Source organism: Culex quinquefasciatus, chromosome 2, assembly GCF_015732765.1.
Source record: "Culex quinquefasciatus strain JHB chromosome 2, VPISU_Cqui_1.0_pri_paternal, whole genome shotgun sequence".
In the NCBI taxonomy this organism is placed as follows: Eukaryota; Metazoa; Arthropoda; class Insecta; order Diptera; family Culicidae; genus Culex; species Culex quinquefasciatus.
The window spans coordinates 106,259,418-106,278,837 of record NC_051862.1 but is presented as its reverse complement, the minus strand read 5'-3'; the positions used below and the strand labels follow the sequence as shown (position 1 = coordinate 106,278,837).

The 19,420-nt window shown below is 42.8% G+C and overlaps 1 protein-coding gene across 6 annotated transcripts in view; it reads right to left on the bottom strand.

Moving 5' to 3' along the window:
* Positions 1 to 19,420, bottom strand: part of LOC119766572 (26S proteasome regulatory subunit 6A-B-like) — a 323,195-nt gene that overhangs the window by 72,434 nt on the left and 231,341 nt on the right. For 4 of the 6 annotated variants that reach the window (XM_038251377.1, XM_038251371.1, XM_038251379.1 and 1 more), the window contains one exon: positions 18,415 to 18,647. The exons of 1 other annotated variant lie outside the window; for it this stretch is intronic. In XM_038251377.1, coding sequence (XP_038107305.1) covers positions 18,415 to 18,647 — 233 coding nt within the window. Of the gene's footprint in view, positions 1 to 18,414; positions 18,648 to 19,420 lie in introns of those variants that run through there. One more of the 6 variants, XM_038251375.1, reaches the window with a different exon arrangement.

Below are 19,420 nucleotides of genomic sequence, written 5' to 3'. Positions count from 1 at the left end.
TTTTTTTAAATAAAATATTTTTACATTTTTTTTAAACATAAATTTCTTTTTAGTAATATTTTTTTCCTCGTTTTTTTGGAATATATGTATTCAAAATTGTTTGCGTCACCTCCGTGTACGCCCACTCAGCGCGTTCCGTTTGAATTCCGTTTAGAATTCCGCTTGAGCGAAAAAAGTTCGATTCGAATTCTAAACAGTGTTCGTTTTAGATTCTAAACCGCATTCCGTTTCAAACGCAACAACCGGTTCCGTTTGAGTTTTCGCCGCAAATCGGTTCAAGCGGAATTCAAACGGAATCGAAACGGAATGGACGGGTTACTTTTGACAGCTGCTTCTTCTTCTTCTTCTTTTATCTTTCTGGTTTTCTTTTTTTTTGGTTGAACCAAACTTCAACCAAAATTAATAATTCAACCTTTTTTTTCATTCACAGCTAATTTTATTTGTTTTAATTATAATTAATCATGAAATCAAACGCTTCCCAACCCCGGCTCCCCTTTGTTTTTAATATATTTTGAAAGATTAACAGTAAACATATTGCCCTATAATATATAGCGATTCAGTGCACTCCGTTTCCCCTATATCGATCGGAACTTCTTCATAGACTTCGTTAGATTCCGGGACCGTGAACCTTGACCTTGTCCGGTGACGACGATCCCGAACGGTGATCCAGGAATGTTCTCCTCAGAAAATCAAATCGTAGTTTCGTTCTCTCCAGATAAGTTGGCATGCACCTACTCTACGTCACACGAACCGTCCCGAATGACGGTGAAAGACCACCAGCTTCAGCACTACGAGTATCCACCGTGAAGGTAGCAGGTTGTTAGTCCAGCTCTGGCCCGAAGTTACGACAACGCGACGGATCACATCCGGATTTGACGTTCAAGAAAAATGGCGATCCCGGTACGGGGACACTGTCGTATAGCAGGTTAATCGTGTGACGAAAAGCTCCAAACGGAGTGTACATGATCCGGAAGATGTCACTGTTGTCACTGGGCATCTGCTTGGTCAAAACCTCATTACAGCGTGGATCGAAGATGTTACAGGACAGCACCGGTCGGTTGGGGCATTCATAATGACATAATGAAGTAGAAAAAGCACCGTTGTCAGCGTCCCTAGAAAATGTTTAGGGTTTTAAAAATCGTTATAGAAAATAAATTCAGATGGAAAGGTACCTGGCACACACGCTGACTACATTTCCGGATCCAGTGGCGTTGAGACGTTCACACAGAACGGGTAGCCCGGGATGGGACCTCCACCGTAATTGACCTCGACGAACACAGGGATGTCGGTAGATTTCGTGGAGTGACCATTCTCGTTCTTGGTCATATTGTGCTGCAGCAGCGTGTTGACGAAGACCTCTTTGAATTTTACCTCGAGCGGTGCTTACCCTCGCCGGTCGAACCACGTGCGCTGGTGGTTTCGTTCGGTCTGCCTTCGTCGAAGCAACCAGCCTCGTTGGCATCTCCTCTGGTGAGCTCGTGTACGGCGTTCCTGGATTTGTGGCGCTTTGGGGTGCCTTCAACTTGCTCTGGTCCAGTGGTGACACAGTCATCACTAAGACCAGCTGATTCCGGCCGCTCGTGAAGCTCGTGAACGCACTGGAAGTCCTTATCAGTTCCGTCTTCCGCCAACCAGCGTCCCACTTCCGGACCCAGCGCCTCACTTCCCAAATGGGGCTCTCACATTCATCTTGAAACTGGAACCTTGGAACTGGAATCTTGAACCTGGAAATGGAAAAGGAGATAAAATTCTGAAATCAGTTTAGTTGAGGTTATGTCACCAGAGCGTTACCGTTGACAGTACGGAATGATCTGAACCGCAGCAGGCTTTCCGGAACATGAACCACCAAGGCATGCCGTGACCTAAAACGGTCACACGAATCCTTGAGGCCGGAACAGGTGGATAAGGGGAAAAGGCACTTATCGTGCGTTTGTAACCCAGCAGCGAGTACAGGAAGTCGGCCAGGTCTTCCAGCGGAGCACTATGATTTGAAAAACGTCGAAACACCTAAATAAATTCATTGAAGAATTATCGAAAACTAGAAAGATAACTATAATTTTTACTCACCAGTCCCATTCCATTCCAAAAAAAAAAAAACACGCGGCAGGACTGAACATGTTTCGGGCGAGGTTTCGGGCTTTCTTTTTTCTCAACACTTTGACGTTTGGTTCGCACACTTATGTCAAAAATCAACAACAAAACCGCTTCGGCGAAAATTGGCGAAATGTCATCGAGGTTCCACCATACACCAGCAGGTGTCGCCCCTGTACAAAAATTGCTCAAACGGAATCGAAGCGGAACCCAATCAGATAATCCGCTTAGAAAAATTCGAAGCAATTTTCGAAGCGGAATTCGAAGCGGAATGAACCCGTCATGCGGAAAACGGTTTGATTGGGCGCACGAGTGCAAGCACCCAGTCAAATCAATCCGAATTCTGAAACGGAATCTAATTACAATCGTATACGAATTCCGTTTCAAACGCAACAACCGGTTCCGTGTTCGAACCGGTTGTTGCGTTTGAAACGGAATTTGTATACGATTCTAATTAGATCCCGTTTCAGAATTCGGATTGATTTGACTGGGCAGCAGTCATCCCACTCAGCGCGTTCCGTTTGAATTCCGTTTAGAATTCCGCTTGAGCGAAAAAAGTTCGATTCGAATTCTAAACAGTGTTCGTTTTAGATTCTAAACCGCATTCCGTTTCAAACGCAACAACTGGTTCCGTTTGAGTTTTCGCCGCAAATCGGTTCAAGCTGAATTCAAACGGAATCGAAACGGAATTGACGGGTTGGTTTTGACAGCTTCTTCTTCTTCTTCTTGTTTGTTCTTTTTTTGTTTTGGTTGAATCCAAAGTTAATTTGAATTCAACCAAAGAGGTTGTTTAATGTTTTGTTTGGCAAAATACTCCGAATTTTATTTATTTTTCTTAAAATTTCTCGTTAAATTAAACACCCACCTAAAACCAACCCCCCAGTCCCCATATTTTTTATTTTCCATTAATAATAAACAAAAAAAACTTCCCCGGGGCAATCCGTAACGGCGTCATTCTTGGTGGCCCCGGTCAACACTTCGGATTCTTGCCACTGCCATCGACGTGCAGCTCCATTAGGTTGACCAAATCGAAGCGGACCAAGTGTAGTGCTTGTTGGCAACTGGGCCGGGCTCAGCGGAACAAACTGGCTGTACTGCGTCGGGAACTAGATGTTGGAACCTGCCTGCAGGAAACATTGTGAATCGGCGGTGGCACCATCCGGTTGTACGTCTGGTACGGCACATGCGTCATAAACACGGCCGACCGCCCGGAGATATCGCCCTGGGTGGCATCCGGGACGGTCCTTGATCAGGAACTCCTGATGGTCCAACGCCAGACAGCCATCATTCCAGTTGAAGCTCGGAACCCCTTCCTTCAGTGCCTGCACAAAGATCTCAGGCTTCCAGGAGCGTTTCTCCGACTTGGACCCAGCGACGCGTGCTTGACGCACATCGACGAAATAACCTTGACCACATCCTGCGCCGATATCTCCCGGCCACCAACCTTCAGCAGGTGATTCTTGCAGTCTTCGAGCGAGGCCGTAAACGAGTAGCCGATCTCCATCACCAGACTGCCTCAGGCAGTGTTCATTACGGGTTGAGCAGCGGTGCTAGAACCACCGGCATACGCTCCCGCGGAAAGTCCCGGCACAGCTGCCGCACAAAGTGCGTGTTTGTCGAGTCGGTGTGTCCTAATTCGCGAAGCTTGCCGTGCAACAGCACCGATAGAATGTGCTGCAAATGTTCCGGAGTGACGTCGTTAAAACTTCCCTCCTGGCTGGCTTAGCTTGGTTCTGCAAAAGAACACAGTCAAATCAATCCGAATTCTGAAACGGAATCGAACTAGAATCGTATACAAATTCCGTTTCAAACGCAACAACCGGTTCGAACACGGAACCGGTTGTTGCGTTTAAAACGGAATTCGTATACGATTCTAATTAGATTCCTTTTCAGGATTCGGATTGATTTGACTGGGAAAGGGAGAAAATCAATATTACATTTTATTAATTCACTCAAAAGTATTTAAGTTCAAACCTGCGTCCATAACGAACTTTCTCGTGCACACGTGATTCCTTTGTGGAACATCAATCAGTGAGGTACTCCTGGATATTAGCTCCTGAAAAGGCTTTAAAAGTGCAAAAATGCCTCACGGCAAGAAAAAGAGGCGGTCCTCACCAGCAGGATCGGCAGATTTGAAGAAGCTAAAGAATGCCGAAGCGCTACCTGCAAAGCCAGGCAGTTTGAGCAAGGACGCTCGAAATTCGTCTGGAAACCAGTTCGCTACCCTCCCTGTGGACGTGAGCGAGAAGGAAGAATTTGAACGACGGGTAAAGTTGCCACCCATTTTTGTGAAAACATTGTCATCGGATTCGGTGCGAAAGTGGCTGACCGGGTTTATCAAATCTGGTGCTTTACGAGCTTCCATTCGCTTGTGTGCTGATGGACTCAAAATTCTGCTACCTACCAGAAAGGATTACAACTACGTTCGGGATTTCCTGAACAACACCAAGATTGAATACTACAGCCATGACGATCCAGGTAAACGCCCCATGAAACAGGTCCTCCGAGGCCTGTACGACATGGATGTGAGCGTGCTGAAAGAAGAGCTCAAAACTCTTAAGTTGAACGTGATCGGTGTAGTGCAGTAGTGCGCGCTTGTTGTGCCTCGATACGGCTCCGCGAAAGTATCCTCAAAACCACGGTACTCGGTTTTATCGCGACCCAAAGTGATACTAATCAACGCGGGAAGGTGCCGGGAATCAGTGCAGTGAATTATATTTCCCCTGCGATCGGTGGCGGAGCAGAAAAAGTGAAGATTATTCTGCTGCACAGCGGCGGCATCGTGGGAAGAAACAAAGGAAGCAAAACAAGTGATCGGTCGTGGCCTGGGCTAGTGTTTCGCTACGGGTGACGACACGCACACCATTAAAGGTCGATCGCGGTGTGTCGAGAGTGCAATTTTTTTGAGAAAAAAAGGTGGTAAACGTTTTTGAAATTGTTGAAAATTTAGAAAGTGATTTCGGTAGCGCAAAAGCACACAAGCACAAAGCAGTGTATTTATGTTTTGCTGCTACGTTCTCTTCCGGATATGAAGACCGTTAGGCTTCGAGACAAAAGCCCCCGTTACGGTATCGAGAGAAAACCGGAGCTAAGTCTCGGTAGCTCGTAGGCGACCTCGTCGCCCCGAGGCTAGGTAGCGCGGCCCTGATAAAGCTGCCTACCGAAAAAGAGGATCGCGAATGGCAAGAAGATTGGAAATCCGGAGCAAACGGCAGAAGCCCATTAAAAAGCAGATCACCGATTGGCGACTCGGTTCTTGGAACTGCAGATCCCTGAACTTTTTGGGTTTCCAGTTCGCATTGGCGAATGAGTTGCAACCTCGCAACTTTGATGTTGTGGCACTGCAGGAGGTGTGCTTGGAGGAGGAGCAGGTGCTCGACTGGCCAGGTCGGCAGACCGATTCCCGTTTTTTTCTGAGCGGCGGCAAGGACAAGAAGCTGGGTACCGGCTTTATTGTGCGGGGCAAGATGCAGGATCGCGTGTTCGGCTTCACGGTGATCAGCGAGCGGATGTGCAAGTTGAGGATAAGAGGCCGTTTCTTTAACTACAGCATAATCAACGTGCACTGCCCCCACGAGGAAAAGTTCGATGATGAAAAGGAAGCATTCTACGCGACGCTGGAGGAGGTGTATGACGGCTGTCCGCGGCAGGATGTGAAAGTCATCATTGGGGATATGAACGCTCGGTTTGGGAGGGAGGAAATGTATCGGCCGACAATAGGCCCAGAAAGCCTGCACTCGGTCACGAACGACAACGGCCAACGCTGCATTGACTTTGCAGCCTCCCGAGGAATGGTGGTCAGGAGCACCTACTTCCCTCGCAAGGACATCCACAAAGCCACCTGGACATCACCTGACCAACGGACGAAAACGCAAATCGACCACGTCCTGATCGACGGCCGATTCTTCTCGGACGTAACGCACGTGCGCACCTTTCGCGGTGCGAATATTGACTCGGACCACTACCTAGTTGGAGTTGACATGCGCTCAAAGCTGTCGACGGTGTTCAACCAACGCCGAAGCCGGCGGGCCCCTCCGTTCAACACCGCATGTCTGCAGAACGGGGAAGTGGCCCACAGTTACGCGCAGCAGCTGGAAGCGAATCTGCCAGGTGAGGAGGAACTTGGCGCAGCCTCGCTCGAAGATGGTTGGAGCCGTATCCGCTCAGCCATCGGCAGTGCAGCGGAAGCCACACTGGGTAGTGCGATCCGAGTCAGCCGAAACGATTGGTACGACGACGAGTGCCAACGGATTACCGCCGAGAAGAAGGCAGCTTACGACAGGAAGCTGCACAAGGCGACGAGAGGGAACGTGGAACGATACAGGCAGGCTCGGAATCGGCAGGTCGCGGTCTTCAAGCTCAAGAAGCGCCAGCAGGAAGACCGGGATTGCGCAGAAATGGAGCAGCTATTCCGAGTCAACGAGTCGCGAAAGTTTTACGAGAAGGTGAACCGGTCCCGCAAAGGCTTCGTGCCGCGAGCCGATGCCCAGTTAACTCAATCCGAATTCTGAAACGGAATCGAATTAGAATCGTATACAAATTCCGTTTCAAACGCAACAACCGGTTCCGTGTTCGAACCGGTTGTTGCGTTTGAAACGGAATTTGTATACGATTCTAATTAGATTCCGTTTCAGAATTCGGGTTGATTTGACTGGGTGTGTGCAGGGACAACGAGGGAAACCTGATCGTGAACAAAAGCGAGGTGTTGGACAGGTGGAAGCAGTACTTCAACGAGCACCTCAACGGCGATGAAGCGGACGGAGACGGCGTTGGAGTCAACCTTGGAGCGCCCGCAGCTGATGAACAGTTCCCAGCGCCTGATCTAGAAACGGTGAAGAGGGAGATCAGGAAGCTGAAGAACAACAGAGCTGCCGGCAAGGATCGGTTACCCGGTGAGCTCTTCAAATATGGAGGAGAGAAACTGGCGAGGGCGCTTCACTGTGTAATCTCCAAGATCTGGGAGGAGGAGAAGCTACCGGAGGAGTGGATGGATGGTGTCGTGTGCCCCATCTACAAAAAGGGCGATAAGCTGGACTGCGGCAACTACCGCGGCATTACGCTTATCAACGCGGCCTACAAAATCCTCTCCCAGATCCTCTGCCGCCAGCTGTCACCCCATGCAAGGAGGTTCGTGGGGCCCTACCAAGCGGGCTTCACTGGTGCGCGCGCCACCACGGACCAAATATTTTGTCTCCGACAGATCCTCGAGAAATGTCGTGAGTACAACGTGCCCACACATCACACCTTCATCGACTTCAAGGCAGCGTATGATACAGTCGACCGCGAGCAGCTATGGCAGATCATGCACGAGAACGGATTTCCGGATAAACTGACTCGGCTGATCAAGGCTACCTTGGATGGTGTGATGTGTCACGTGCGTGTTTCGGGGGATTTAGCGGAACCCTTCGGATCACGCCGAGGGCTGCGGCAAGGTGATGGCTTATCCTGTGCGCTGTTCAACATCGTCCTTGAGGGCATCATTCGAAGAGCGGGCATCGACACGAGTGGCACGATCATGAACAAGTCCTACCAGTTGCTTGCTTTTGCCGATGACATCGACATTGTGGCAAGAAACCTGGAGACGGTGAAGGACGTCTACACCCGACTGAAGGTACAAGCAAGGCGTGTAGGACTTGGCATGAATACGACGAAGACGAAGTACATGAGAGGAAGGGGTTCGAAGGACGTTGGCCCCCCGTGTCTCACCCCTCTAGCTGTGGATGATGATGAGTTGGAGGAGGTGAGCGAGTTCGTGTACTTGGGATCGCTGGTAACCGCCGACAACGACACCAGCAAAGAGATCCGGACTCGTATTTTTGCCGGGAATAGTGCGTACTTCGGATTACGGAAGACTCTCACATCAGATCGAGTGCAACGCCGCACGAAGCTGACGATGTACAAAACACTGATTAGACCGGTAGTCCTCTATGGCCACGAGACTTGGACGATGCGGCAGGAGGACGAACGTGCCCTTGGAGTTTTCGAACGGAAGGTGCTACGAACGATCTACGGTGGAGTGCAGGTGTCTGACGGAGTGTGGCGAAGACGCATGAACCACGAACTGCACGCGTTTCTTGAAGAACCGACCATCGCCACCCAGGCGAAGATCGGGAGGCTCAGGTGGGCCGGCCATGTCGCCCGAATGGACGAGAGCCAGCCTGTCAGACTGCTTTTGACCGCGCTGAACCAGCTGGCGGAACAGGCAGAAGAGCAGGAAACCGCGCGCACGGTGGGGAGATCAAGTGAATGGTGATATCCGGAAGATCTGTAACCTGGGAAATTGGAGAGTAGCAGCTCAAGATCGAGAAAGATGGAAGCGTCTTCTTGCTACAGCACGCGTACCTGGTGCGCTATGCTGATTGGTATGGTATGTATGAACGTGATCGAAGTCTTCAAGATGACGAGACACAACAAAGACATCAAGTATCGTGATCAACTGTACCTGGTTCATCTCGAGAAAGGATCGACAACGCCGTCTGAGCTGAAAGCAGTTCGGGCAATTTTCAACATCATCGTGACTTGGGAACGTTATCGACCAGTGCACCGTGACGTGACACAATGTTCGAACTGTTTGCAGTTTGGACATGGTGGAAGGAACTGTTTCATCAGGAGTCGTTGTGCAACCTGCGGAGGTGAGCACAAAACTCAAGCTTGCGAAACAATCAACGAGAGCATCGAAGCGAAATGCTTCAATTGCGGCGGCGACCATTCTACCAAGAATCGAAGCTGCCCAAAACGAGCTGAGTTTGTGAAAATTCGGCAGCAAGCGACGACGAGGCACCAACCAAATCATCGCAGAACACCACCAGCATACACGGACGTGGATTTTCCTGCTTTGGCGTCACCTGCGGGAGCGGTATCTGTTCGAGTGGTTCCAAATCTGCAGCCATTGCCGTTGAATCAGCGGCAAAGAGCTGCAGAGAATACAACACCTCCAGGCTTCAGTCAGCAACCGAGGGAAAACCAACCAACATCAACGGGTGAGAGCAGTAGTGACCTGTTTTCACCACAAGAACTTTTGAACATTTTCATCGAGATGACAACAACACTGCGTGGTTGCAAAACTCGCCAGGAACAAGTAAGAACTCTTGGAGCATTCATCTTAAAATACAGTTCGTAGTTTACTCGTTCTAGTGATTTTGAATATTTCAATGAATTTATTTTTTTAGTTTTAAGTTAGGATTAGTTGTTAAAGTGATTTTTTATCTTTTTTACCCAAATGTATTCGATTCAATGCAATAATGTAAAACAATTTGAAGTAAATAAAATAAATGTGATCAGTTAATAATAAAACGAAAAATACAACAAAGATGAAGAGCATTAGGCCATACCACTTAGCATGTAAAAGAAATGTAATTATTATAAGAATATTCAATAAAGACATATTTAATTTAAAAAAAAAAAAAAATCAAAAAAAAAACAGGCACTCGAGAAAAAAAAACAGATTGAGCAAATTTGACATTTGCTTCAGCAGGCCACACTCACACAATAAAAGAAAAACCGCTTCGGCGAAACGCGGCGAAATGTCATCGAGGTTCCACAATACACAGGTGTCGCCCTTGTGCAAGAACTGCTCAAACGGAATCGAAGCGGAACCCAATCTGACAAACTGTTTAGAAATTTTCGAAGTAATTTTCGAAGCGAAATTCGAAGCGGAATGAACCCGTCAAGCGGAGAACGGTTTGATTGGGGAACACTGTTTAGAATTCGATTCGAACTTTTTTCGCTCAAGCGGAATTCTTAACGGAATTCAAACGGAACGCGCTGAGTGGGCAAGTGCTCAGTGCTCCATCGTTTTTTCGAAATTTTTCGCCGTAATTTACCGTGATTAGCCGCGAGTTTACTCCAACAGCATGCCAAGGGCCGGCCGTGGCCGTGGCAGTTCGAGTGCGAAAAACCCGCGAAGTTCGTCTACCGGCCGTGTGCAAAAAGGTAAACAAACCAACGCCGCGTCGTCCGCCATCGCGCCGGGGAGTGTGTGCGCCAAAGGATTTGACCCGAAATTATTACACGCTAATTACCGCGTCCAGGATCGCAGCCCTTTTAGGCTCCGTTCAGCTACTTCCGGCAATCCGTCGACCGATGGCGCTTCAACATCCGCCAACATTCCCACCAGTAACAAGTTCGCGAGGCTGAGTGACGAGGAAAGCAGCTACAACCGTCACAGGTACACACACACTGTACCTGTTGTACTTCGACCGCGGCACCGTCAAGATTCAAGACCTGCGGCGGACTAAGGCGTTGGACGGTTTTTGGGTAAACTGACGGTTTTACTCAAAAAATCCGACGGACGCAGCGCAATGTCACCGTTGCCAGAAATTCGGCCACGGCTCGCGGAACTGCAACCTCCAGCCCCGCTGCGTGAAGTGCGGTGAGTCACACCTCTCGGAGGTGTGCGCACTGCCACGAAAGGCGGACTTGGGGGAAACGCAGAACAAACCAAGCCGCGCGTAAAGTGCGCGAACTGCGGCGGTAACCATTCCGGTAATTACCGCGGATGCGTCGCGCACAAGTCCTACCTCGAGGAGCAGGAAAAGAGGAAGAAGAAAGCAGCAGCGTCCCACCCTCCTCAACGAAGTACGAGTGCAGCCGTTCCTGCAGCTGGCCAGCGAACGATTCCAGCGGACAATTCAGCGTTCCCTCCTGGCTGGGGGCGATCGTTTGCCAGCGTGGTCGCGGCCGGTAGCGGCAATGCAGCCCAGCAAGAAGTCACCGGGGAAGATTTCTTTACCCTGCCGGAGTTCTTTGCTCTCGCGCACGCCATGGCGGAAGGTAATTATTATTGAAATTGAATGTACCTAAACATTTTTTTCGTGGAAAGGTAGCTAAGGGGGTCCCTTTTCGATATCTGTGACCTAGAAAATATTTCACCTAGGGATTTTCGATTTTTTGTCATTTTCAGTTTTTTAACTGTATAAATGGAGGCGCACGGTACTTTTGGTTACTTTGCGGTTGCACAGCACCTCCCTAATCCTTTTAATTGCAATGGATACTGATCAAAGGGGTCGTCCATGAAATATTTCACAATATTTAAGGCCCCACTCCAGTAAAAACACAATGAACTTATTTTGCAGTATGCCGAGAATCGCACTACCTAACACTCGTCAGCCAAATCAACCGTAAATTTTGTTTTTTTTTTCTGCTAATCGGTTGTGCTGAAATAAGTCGAGCTAGGTATATGCAACTAACTGTGTAAGGATACCAAGGGTACTGGAAATAGAAAAAAATGAAAATTCAGGCTTAAAATTTTTACAAAAAAGTTATTTGATGTTAGATAAGCTTAACTCATAAATCAAACATGATACAAGGCATTGATTGAACTCAGAACTAAAAAAAGTAAAAATGTCAAAAAAAAAAAAACAAATTACAAAACGTGCCGGACATACTTTATGGACGCCGCATACTAAAAATAATGTTATTGTCTTTGTTAAATAAATTAGGGGGGTGGGGTGGGAGGGGGATTGTAAGGGTGGGTGGGGCCTTAAATATTGTGAAATATTTCATGGACGACCCCTTTGATCAGTATCCATTGCAATTAAAAGCATTTGGGAGGTGCTGTGCAACCGCAAAGTAACCAAAAGTACCGTGCGCCACCATTTATACAGTTAAAAAACTGAAAATGACAAAAAATCGAAAATCCCTAGGTGAAATATTTTCTAGGTCACATATATCGAAAAGGGAGCTACCTTTCCACGAAAAAACATTTTAGGTACATTCAATTTCAATAATAATTATCTTCCGCCATGGCGTGCGGCGGAGCAATTTCTAGCCCTCGGGGAATTAATGATTAAGCACATCTATAAAGGATAAAAAACTGTGATCTACACAGCTATAAAAATAGTAATCCAGCTGCGTGTAAAAGTTCTGGGTGTAAATTAAATATTGCATTATTTTATGCAATTTTATGTGATTTTACACCCTGAAATATGTAGCCCATCAGTATGGGAAACCTACTTGACCGAAATGTCAAGCTCATATATGCGTTTATCCTTACAGCTTTTCATCGGTCTGATGGCCGAGTGGGCTAAGGCGTCAGTCCGTACTGTTGGTGCGGGGTTTGAATCCCTTCGGTTGCAACTTTTTTTTTTGTGTTAGCAAAAATTGTACATGCAGTGTGTAATATTAAGTGTTTATTTTGACGAAGGTGATGTGCATGCTTTTGCATGCGATTTTACCACCGGATTTTTTGCTGTGTAGTTTTAAGCTTTCTCTATTTCTATCCGCTTTTCCTAGCAAGTTTAGTAAGTTTTTTCTTAATTTTTCATACTCTTGATAACACCTTTACAAGCAATAACTGTTCCGAAATGGATTATAGTGTAACACACAGCTGAAAGGAACTCCAAAACTCTGTTTTGTACCTCAAAAGAACTTATTGTATCTTGATTTTTCACCAATAAAACCGAATTTGAAATTTGAAATTGTTTGCAAAATTTTGTTTTCTTTTTTTATATTTTGGAAGAGTTATGGTATGTTTATCATTTCTACTATGGTACTTTGCGGTACAGAGTTTTGATTCTGATAAAATTGCTTCATAAAAAGGATGAATTAGGCTAAATAATTATTCGAGAATGATTATTTTGTTTATTGAAATTTTTATAAATTTTGTTCATCAAACACTTAAAGAATAACATTTGGAGTAAATTACTTTAAAAGCATATTCTTTTTTTTAACAGCCAATAAGATTTTATGTATTTAAAACAATTGTTATTGGTTTCTTTTCTGATTATCATTTCCATTCATTCTTCTTGTTGATAAAAATCCACTTGAAAACCTGATGTAAAAATACATAATTTTTATACTTTAATCTTTATTCATTAGTTCATTTCCATACATATTCATTTGAAAGTGTTGCCACTATTGGTTACTATTATTAAGTTATAACAAAACTGTTGTTTCTTAAAGTCTTCTCATCTTTACCTGCAACCTTGCCGAAGTTTCAAGATACATTTTTTAGTAATGATTACTTCGAATAGCTATGAAGATTTATATGGACAAATTATCAGCCTCATAAAAATTTCAAAGTAATCGTTGTTTGTTAACATGTAAAAACAAACCGAAAATCGTTTAATTATATTTGAAAATATTGTCGTTTAATATTAAGTGAATAAATAAAATGTTGATAAACTCATCTGCTTTTAAGTAAAAATGCAGGAATACAAGCAAATTCAAATTCTGATTTCCAAAAACTTGTCAGTAATTGTTTCGTATTATTTTGCATTAAATTATTTCTGTTGTCTTAGATGGAAATATTTATGAATTAATGTTTTTTAAGCACATGAAAATAATGCCTTTTATAATCCGATATACGGATTTGACTGCTTGATAAACAAATATTGCTAAAAAAAATAAGTATATATTAATAATCAATCAAATCTGGAAATTTAGGCTGAAAATTTATAGAAGATATGGAATAATTTTTGCTGGTGGACTTTTCTAATTTGCGAAAGTGAGGAGAGGTCAAACATGATAAAACAAATCTCTCACAAACTTTTTTTTTGTAAATCATTTTTTATTTGGCATATTAATTTGGCTTGTTGAAGAAAATTCTTAAAAACAAAATAAGTTCTCCGATTTCCAAATTATATGCTGTAAAATCTATTGTCTCCAATCAGACTTTAGTCCTGATTTGATTCAGGTGATGGTAATAACATTGACACTATCGTTATCATTATAAAAGACATTAATTTGTGTTTTATTTTCAAGCTTTTACATACATATTGATACTGAATAAGAAAAAATAAATAAAACAAAACATTTAATATGAATCTCATTGGATCAAGAATTTTGGTTGATTTTAAATAAAAAAAAATAACTAAATAAAATTACAATATCTAGAATAGCTGCTATCCCTGTTCATATTACAGTTTGTATAGATTACTCAACGAAAGTAGTGATAAATAGTTTTTATTATTATTTTAAAAATATCCCGGGATCCGGATAATTCACAGAATTCTTACAATATTTTTCCCGTTTCTCGAGAAATTCAGATCCCGGAAACATAAGGCGAAAGTTTACTAGATCCTTAATCTCAGAAATTGGCAACCGAATCCGCAAAATACTGCGCCAGATGTGCCATTCAGTCTATTGAATTGCTATGATCGATATAAAATATTTATTTTTAAAGCATGATGAAAAGATCGGTTAAGTTGATCCACTAAAATTAGGAAATCCATCAATAAAGTTTTTTCAATGCATTCTATTTTTAATTTTCAAATGAGTTGATTAATTAGGTTACTTGTATGTCGGCCATTGCAAATATTTATCAAAGTTTAAGTTACCCTCATCTTCAAAATTGGCTCGTAAATTAGCTTACACAATATTTTTTTCGTAAAACTTCAAAATTCTACTGAAAATAGAAGTCTATTCGACTTTCCTGCAATTTAAATCATATGTAGCATGTTTGGGATCGATTAAAAATATTTAGATTTATTTTCATTAAGAAGAGTAGTATCGGATTTTTTTTCTCGGAACAAAAAAAAGGCGTCAATACATAGATATTTCGAAAACTAATGATTGCAAAACCACAGTGCAGGTGTAAAATGCATTTTAAACACTTTTTCATTCAAATGTCGAGGGACATAAACTTAAAAAATGGAAAGGCCTTATTAACTTTTCAGCAACAAGATCTATCAGTTACAAACTGTTTATTCTGGTCAGGCTGGTGATGTTTACATTGGGAACGAGCAGGATGCACTGATCATTTACAGTTCAAAGTTATCTCAAAATTCCTATGTTCAATTCTTCTGTCCATAAAACACAAATAATTGTCATTATTCAATAAGTATTATACGCAAATAGCTTCTAAAGGCAATAAATTGCCTAAGCATGATGAGAGGGCTAATAGGGTAAAACGGGCTATTTCAAACAATTCCAAAATATAAATATTGAATTCGCTTGGTCATGTTACACATTACAAAGTAATTAATCTATCACCATATTTTGCAAATTGCTTCGAAAAACAATTCAAATTATATGATATATTTTAAAAAGGGGCATGGGGTAAAATAGGAAGTTTCAAATAATTTCAAAACAGTGTTTTTCAGTTCTCATGGCCATTTTATACAAATATCAGTGATAAGTTTATTAAAATTATACGCAAAACACTTATAAATAAATTTAATTAGGAAAAATTAGAAAAATGGTCCATGGGGTAAAACTAGTTATTATGAATGATCCTAAATAAGCATTATTTGATTCTTGTGCCGATTTTGCACGCATAGTAGAAATAAGTTTACGAAATTCCTACGCTAAATGCTATAAACAGGAGTAAAATTACCGAAATGCGCCAAAAAGGGCCCATAGGGTAAAATGGGTCACTCCAAATGGTTCGAAAATATGACCATTCGATTCTCCTGCTAATTTTACATCAAAATAAGTATATTGATATCCTATAAATGTAAAATCAAGAAAATTCCAATTTTTAGGACAAATGGGGCAAAATGGACCCTTTCCCGTCATTTCCGGTGGGTTTGCCATGCACATATTTCACATAAGAAAAACTATTTTCAGAAGAAATAAACAGCGGCTTCAATTTAATGGGATTAGAGGTGGGTTTCCGTCCACTGTGAAATGGTTCTAGTATCCGGCATGGATCCTGTAAGTAGACTAGTGCAGAAAATGCAACGCCTCCCCCTGAAGTTATACCGAAAGGTGGTCCCGGGGGGAAAAGGGCATGGCGTTCAAGGACTGGTTTAGTGGGTCGGGAAATTCCAACCCCACACTACCTGAGAAATTAATCCTCAGGTGTCTGGTAGTAGATTCCGACCCTGTAAAAAAAACGCACACACACACACACACACACACACACCTAGGGTGGTCCAAATCCGGACTTTTTTGGGGCTACCCCCTGAAATCAAAGATTGACCCATCACTAGGCTAAATTCCAAATTTGAGCTCATTCTGACCACGGGAACCCCTCCCTCCAATCGCTTAAAGTTTGTATGGGAAAAATCATCAAAATGTATGGAGAAAAGCAACTGTTTTACTTTTTTACCTGTGGAAGGCGCCATAATTATCCGATTCTTTCCATTTCTCAAATGTAGAACCTTCATTAAATTTAGAACAACTTTCCCGAAGACAGTATATTTTTAGGATTTTTTCCCGCGAAGTTATTAGCGCCCAAAACTGACCCTTTTTGCGCGGCCAGCTGTAAGGGGCTACCTAACAACGATGTTTATTTCCAATTCGTACACGCACGTGCTCTCTCTCAGGTTCAAACTCTCTCACAAGCTTGCTCGCCTGCCTGCCTGCCTGGCTACCTACAAGCGCGCGCGCTGTTTCTCTGCTGGACTTTTGTCGTCGTCGTCGTTTTCGTTTGCTATCCGCTGCGCTGCGTTTCTGGCATGTTTATTATAATTTTCAACTAAAATAGCAGGATTGTTTTGAGATATATTTAGCATATAAATTCTTAAATTATGTCAAAAATAAAAAATAAACTGCGCTGAAAAAAATAGTTTAAAGAAAAGAGAGCTTAGGCTCGATTAAAAAAGTACAGCAAATGTCATGAGAACAGGGTTTGTTTGTTTTTCCAAGCGTAATGCTTGGCAGTTTTTCGTATATGCTAAAGAAACATGATAATGATTCAATTATTTAAAAAAAATCTTCAGGTAATACAAATGTTGTTCCATTAGGTAGTTTGCTTTAACAAAAATATACTTTAGTACAAATCAGAACAAATCAAGGCAATTTTACAATTATTGCTGCAAATTTTCATTCATACTCTCTAAAATTATTTTTTTATTCTTTCTGGAAATTTCTTTCTGTGATCCTAGACCACCTGCAACAAATATTGCAACTGTTTTTCATTTTTTGTTAGTTTACCTGTAAATTTTTCGATTCAGGAAACATCTCTTTCTGCACAATCGTTAACTACCTTCAGATCTTGCAGTTGCGGCCTTCTTTTAAGATACTCATTTAGATTCAGTTTAAAAAAAAATCTAAAGAAAATTCCTTCTTTTTTATCTAAAAAAAATGCATGGTATTTCTTGTAACCAAAGCAGATAAATTAAAATCCAAAACGTTTGTTAGGTTTGGATCAGAACAGATGACGATTCATGGATGAACTAATTCATCAAATTTGTATTCTCTCTCACACGCTCTTATTATATGATATCTATTGTTGATCACATATTACATTAAATTTTAAATCTCAAAGCAAACCTGGTATTTTAGTTCAACATAATAATAAACATGTCTAGAGTTTTTTTTTGATAAGGTCCTATAAACATATGAAAGACCATAGTTTATTGGTCCTATTCAAAAAAAAAAACTCTGGACGTCAAGAACGCAGCGCAGCGGATAGCAAACGAAAACGACGACGGCGACAAAAGTCCAAGCACAGCGCGCGCTTGTAGGTAAACAGGCAGGCAGGTAGGCAAGCAAGCTCGTGAGAGAGTTTGAACCTGAGAGAGAGCACGTGCGTGTACGAATTGGAAATAAACATCGTTGTTAGGTAGCCCCTTACAGCTGGCCGCGCAAAAAGGGTCAGTTTTGGGCGCTAATAACTTCGCGAGAAAAAATCCTAAAAATATGCTGTCTTCGAGAAAGTTGTTCTAAATTTGATGAAGGTTCTACATTTGAGAAATGGAAAGAATCGGATAATTATGGCGCCTTCCACAGTGTAAAAAAGTAAAACAGTTGCTTTTCTCCATACATTTTGACGATTTTTCCCATACAAACTTTAAGCGATTGGAGGGAGGGGTTCCCGTGGTCAGAATGAGCTCAAATTTGGAATTTAGCCTAGTGATGGGTCAATCTTCGATTTCAAGGGGTAGCCCCAAAAAAGTCCGGATTTGGACCACCCTAACACACACATACCCACACCATGATGCTGTGTTGATACACTCAAACCCCTATGGTTTGACACCAACTGTTTTCAAACGAACAGGGTCACTTGTTAGTTTGACATCCCTTTTACACGGAATTTACACACACTACCAAACGTTTGGTTTGATAATGTGCGTGAGCGCCGTGTAAAAAGTGACAGTTCGTCACTTTTTAGTTTGACTTTGACCAACCAAAGGGGTACAAACTACAAAAAGTGTCAAACGAAAAATTGACCAACCACCGGGGGTTGAGTGTAATCATACGCACACAATTAAAAGCATTTTTTTAAAACAACATTTAGATCAGCGCGTTGCAAGCATCGTGTTCTAGTTTCATTTTCGCCAGTTCGAGAAATTTAAAACTGCTCGCAATTTGAAACAATTATAAAACTTCGCGCTGCAGATAGTCTAATAACAAATCAACATCGTGCCGTAACAGTCGTGCCAGTTTCAGTATTTTAAGATGGCCTTTCACTTTCAAATACTACACAATACTTACTTTGGTTAACAAATTGAATATATTCATTTTTTTCACCAGCTGCTGTTCTTGACACATGATGAATTTAAGCATACTTATAATCGCCGTCCAAACAGATTTCCAAGGATACATCAATCGGATGCGACAGCGTTTTTGGTAGATTATTATACGCTGAATAATTCCGATACATAGCAAATAATGCTCCATAGGAAATTTTTTTAACAGATGTGTTACAATAAATTCTGTCAGAAGATCTGAAAAAAATAAAATATTGTTTTGCCTGCTGTTTATTTTCATGGTCATAAATGTGGTTTAGGGCTCCTTGGAAATGCATAAATGACAGCCAGACCGTTGCATTGCTGATAAAATCATTGTTCTATGTCCACAGAAGTTGATGGCTTACTTTGATCGATGGCAAATCGTTGGACAACTTGTTTGTTGTTGATGTCAGAAAAATTGGGCATGATGGTTTCAACTTCTGTGGAACAATTCAATCAGATTTCTTTCGTCATTTTCAGGTTCCATTTGAACAAATGCTTTTGGCCAGCGAAGTACGTGACTCAGAACGGGATAGGTTATTCAAGAGAGATGGCGATCGATCTGGAAAACATGATGAATCTAATGATTTGCAGCTTCCGTTTGCTCGACCAACGTTTGCGCTCCGGCGATGTACGGACGTCCATTGGATCTCCTTCTCCCCTTTCACTCTTCCCAGTTGGATGGAAGCGACATAGTGGAGCTGGAGATCCACTGGCCATCCGTACATCGCCGGAGCGCGAACGTTGGTCGAGCAAACGGAAACTGCAAATCATTAGATTTACATGTTTTCCAGATCGATCGCCATCACTCTTGAATAACTGGCCAATAGCTTTTGTTCAACTGGTGTTATGCTCGGTATGTTAAAGAGAAATACTCGATTTCAATGCTGAACAATTCCAATTATATTGAGCTCTAATTTACAACGTCTGCTCTAGCAAGATGGCTGTCTCAAACTTATCTCTCCTCTTGTTGGTCATACCCAAACTCC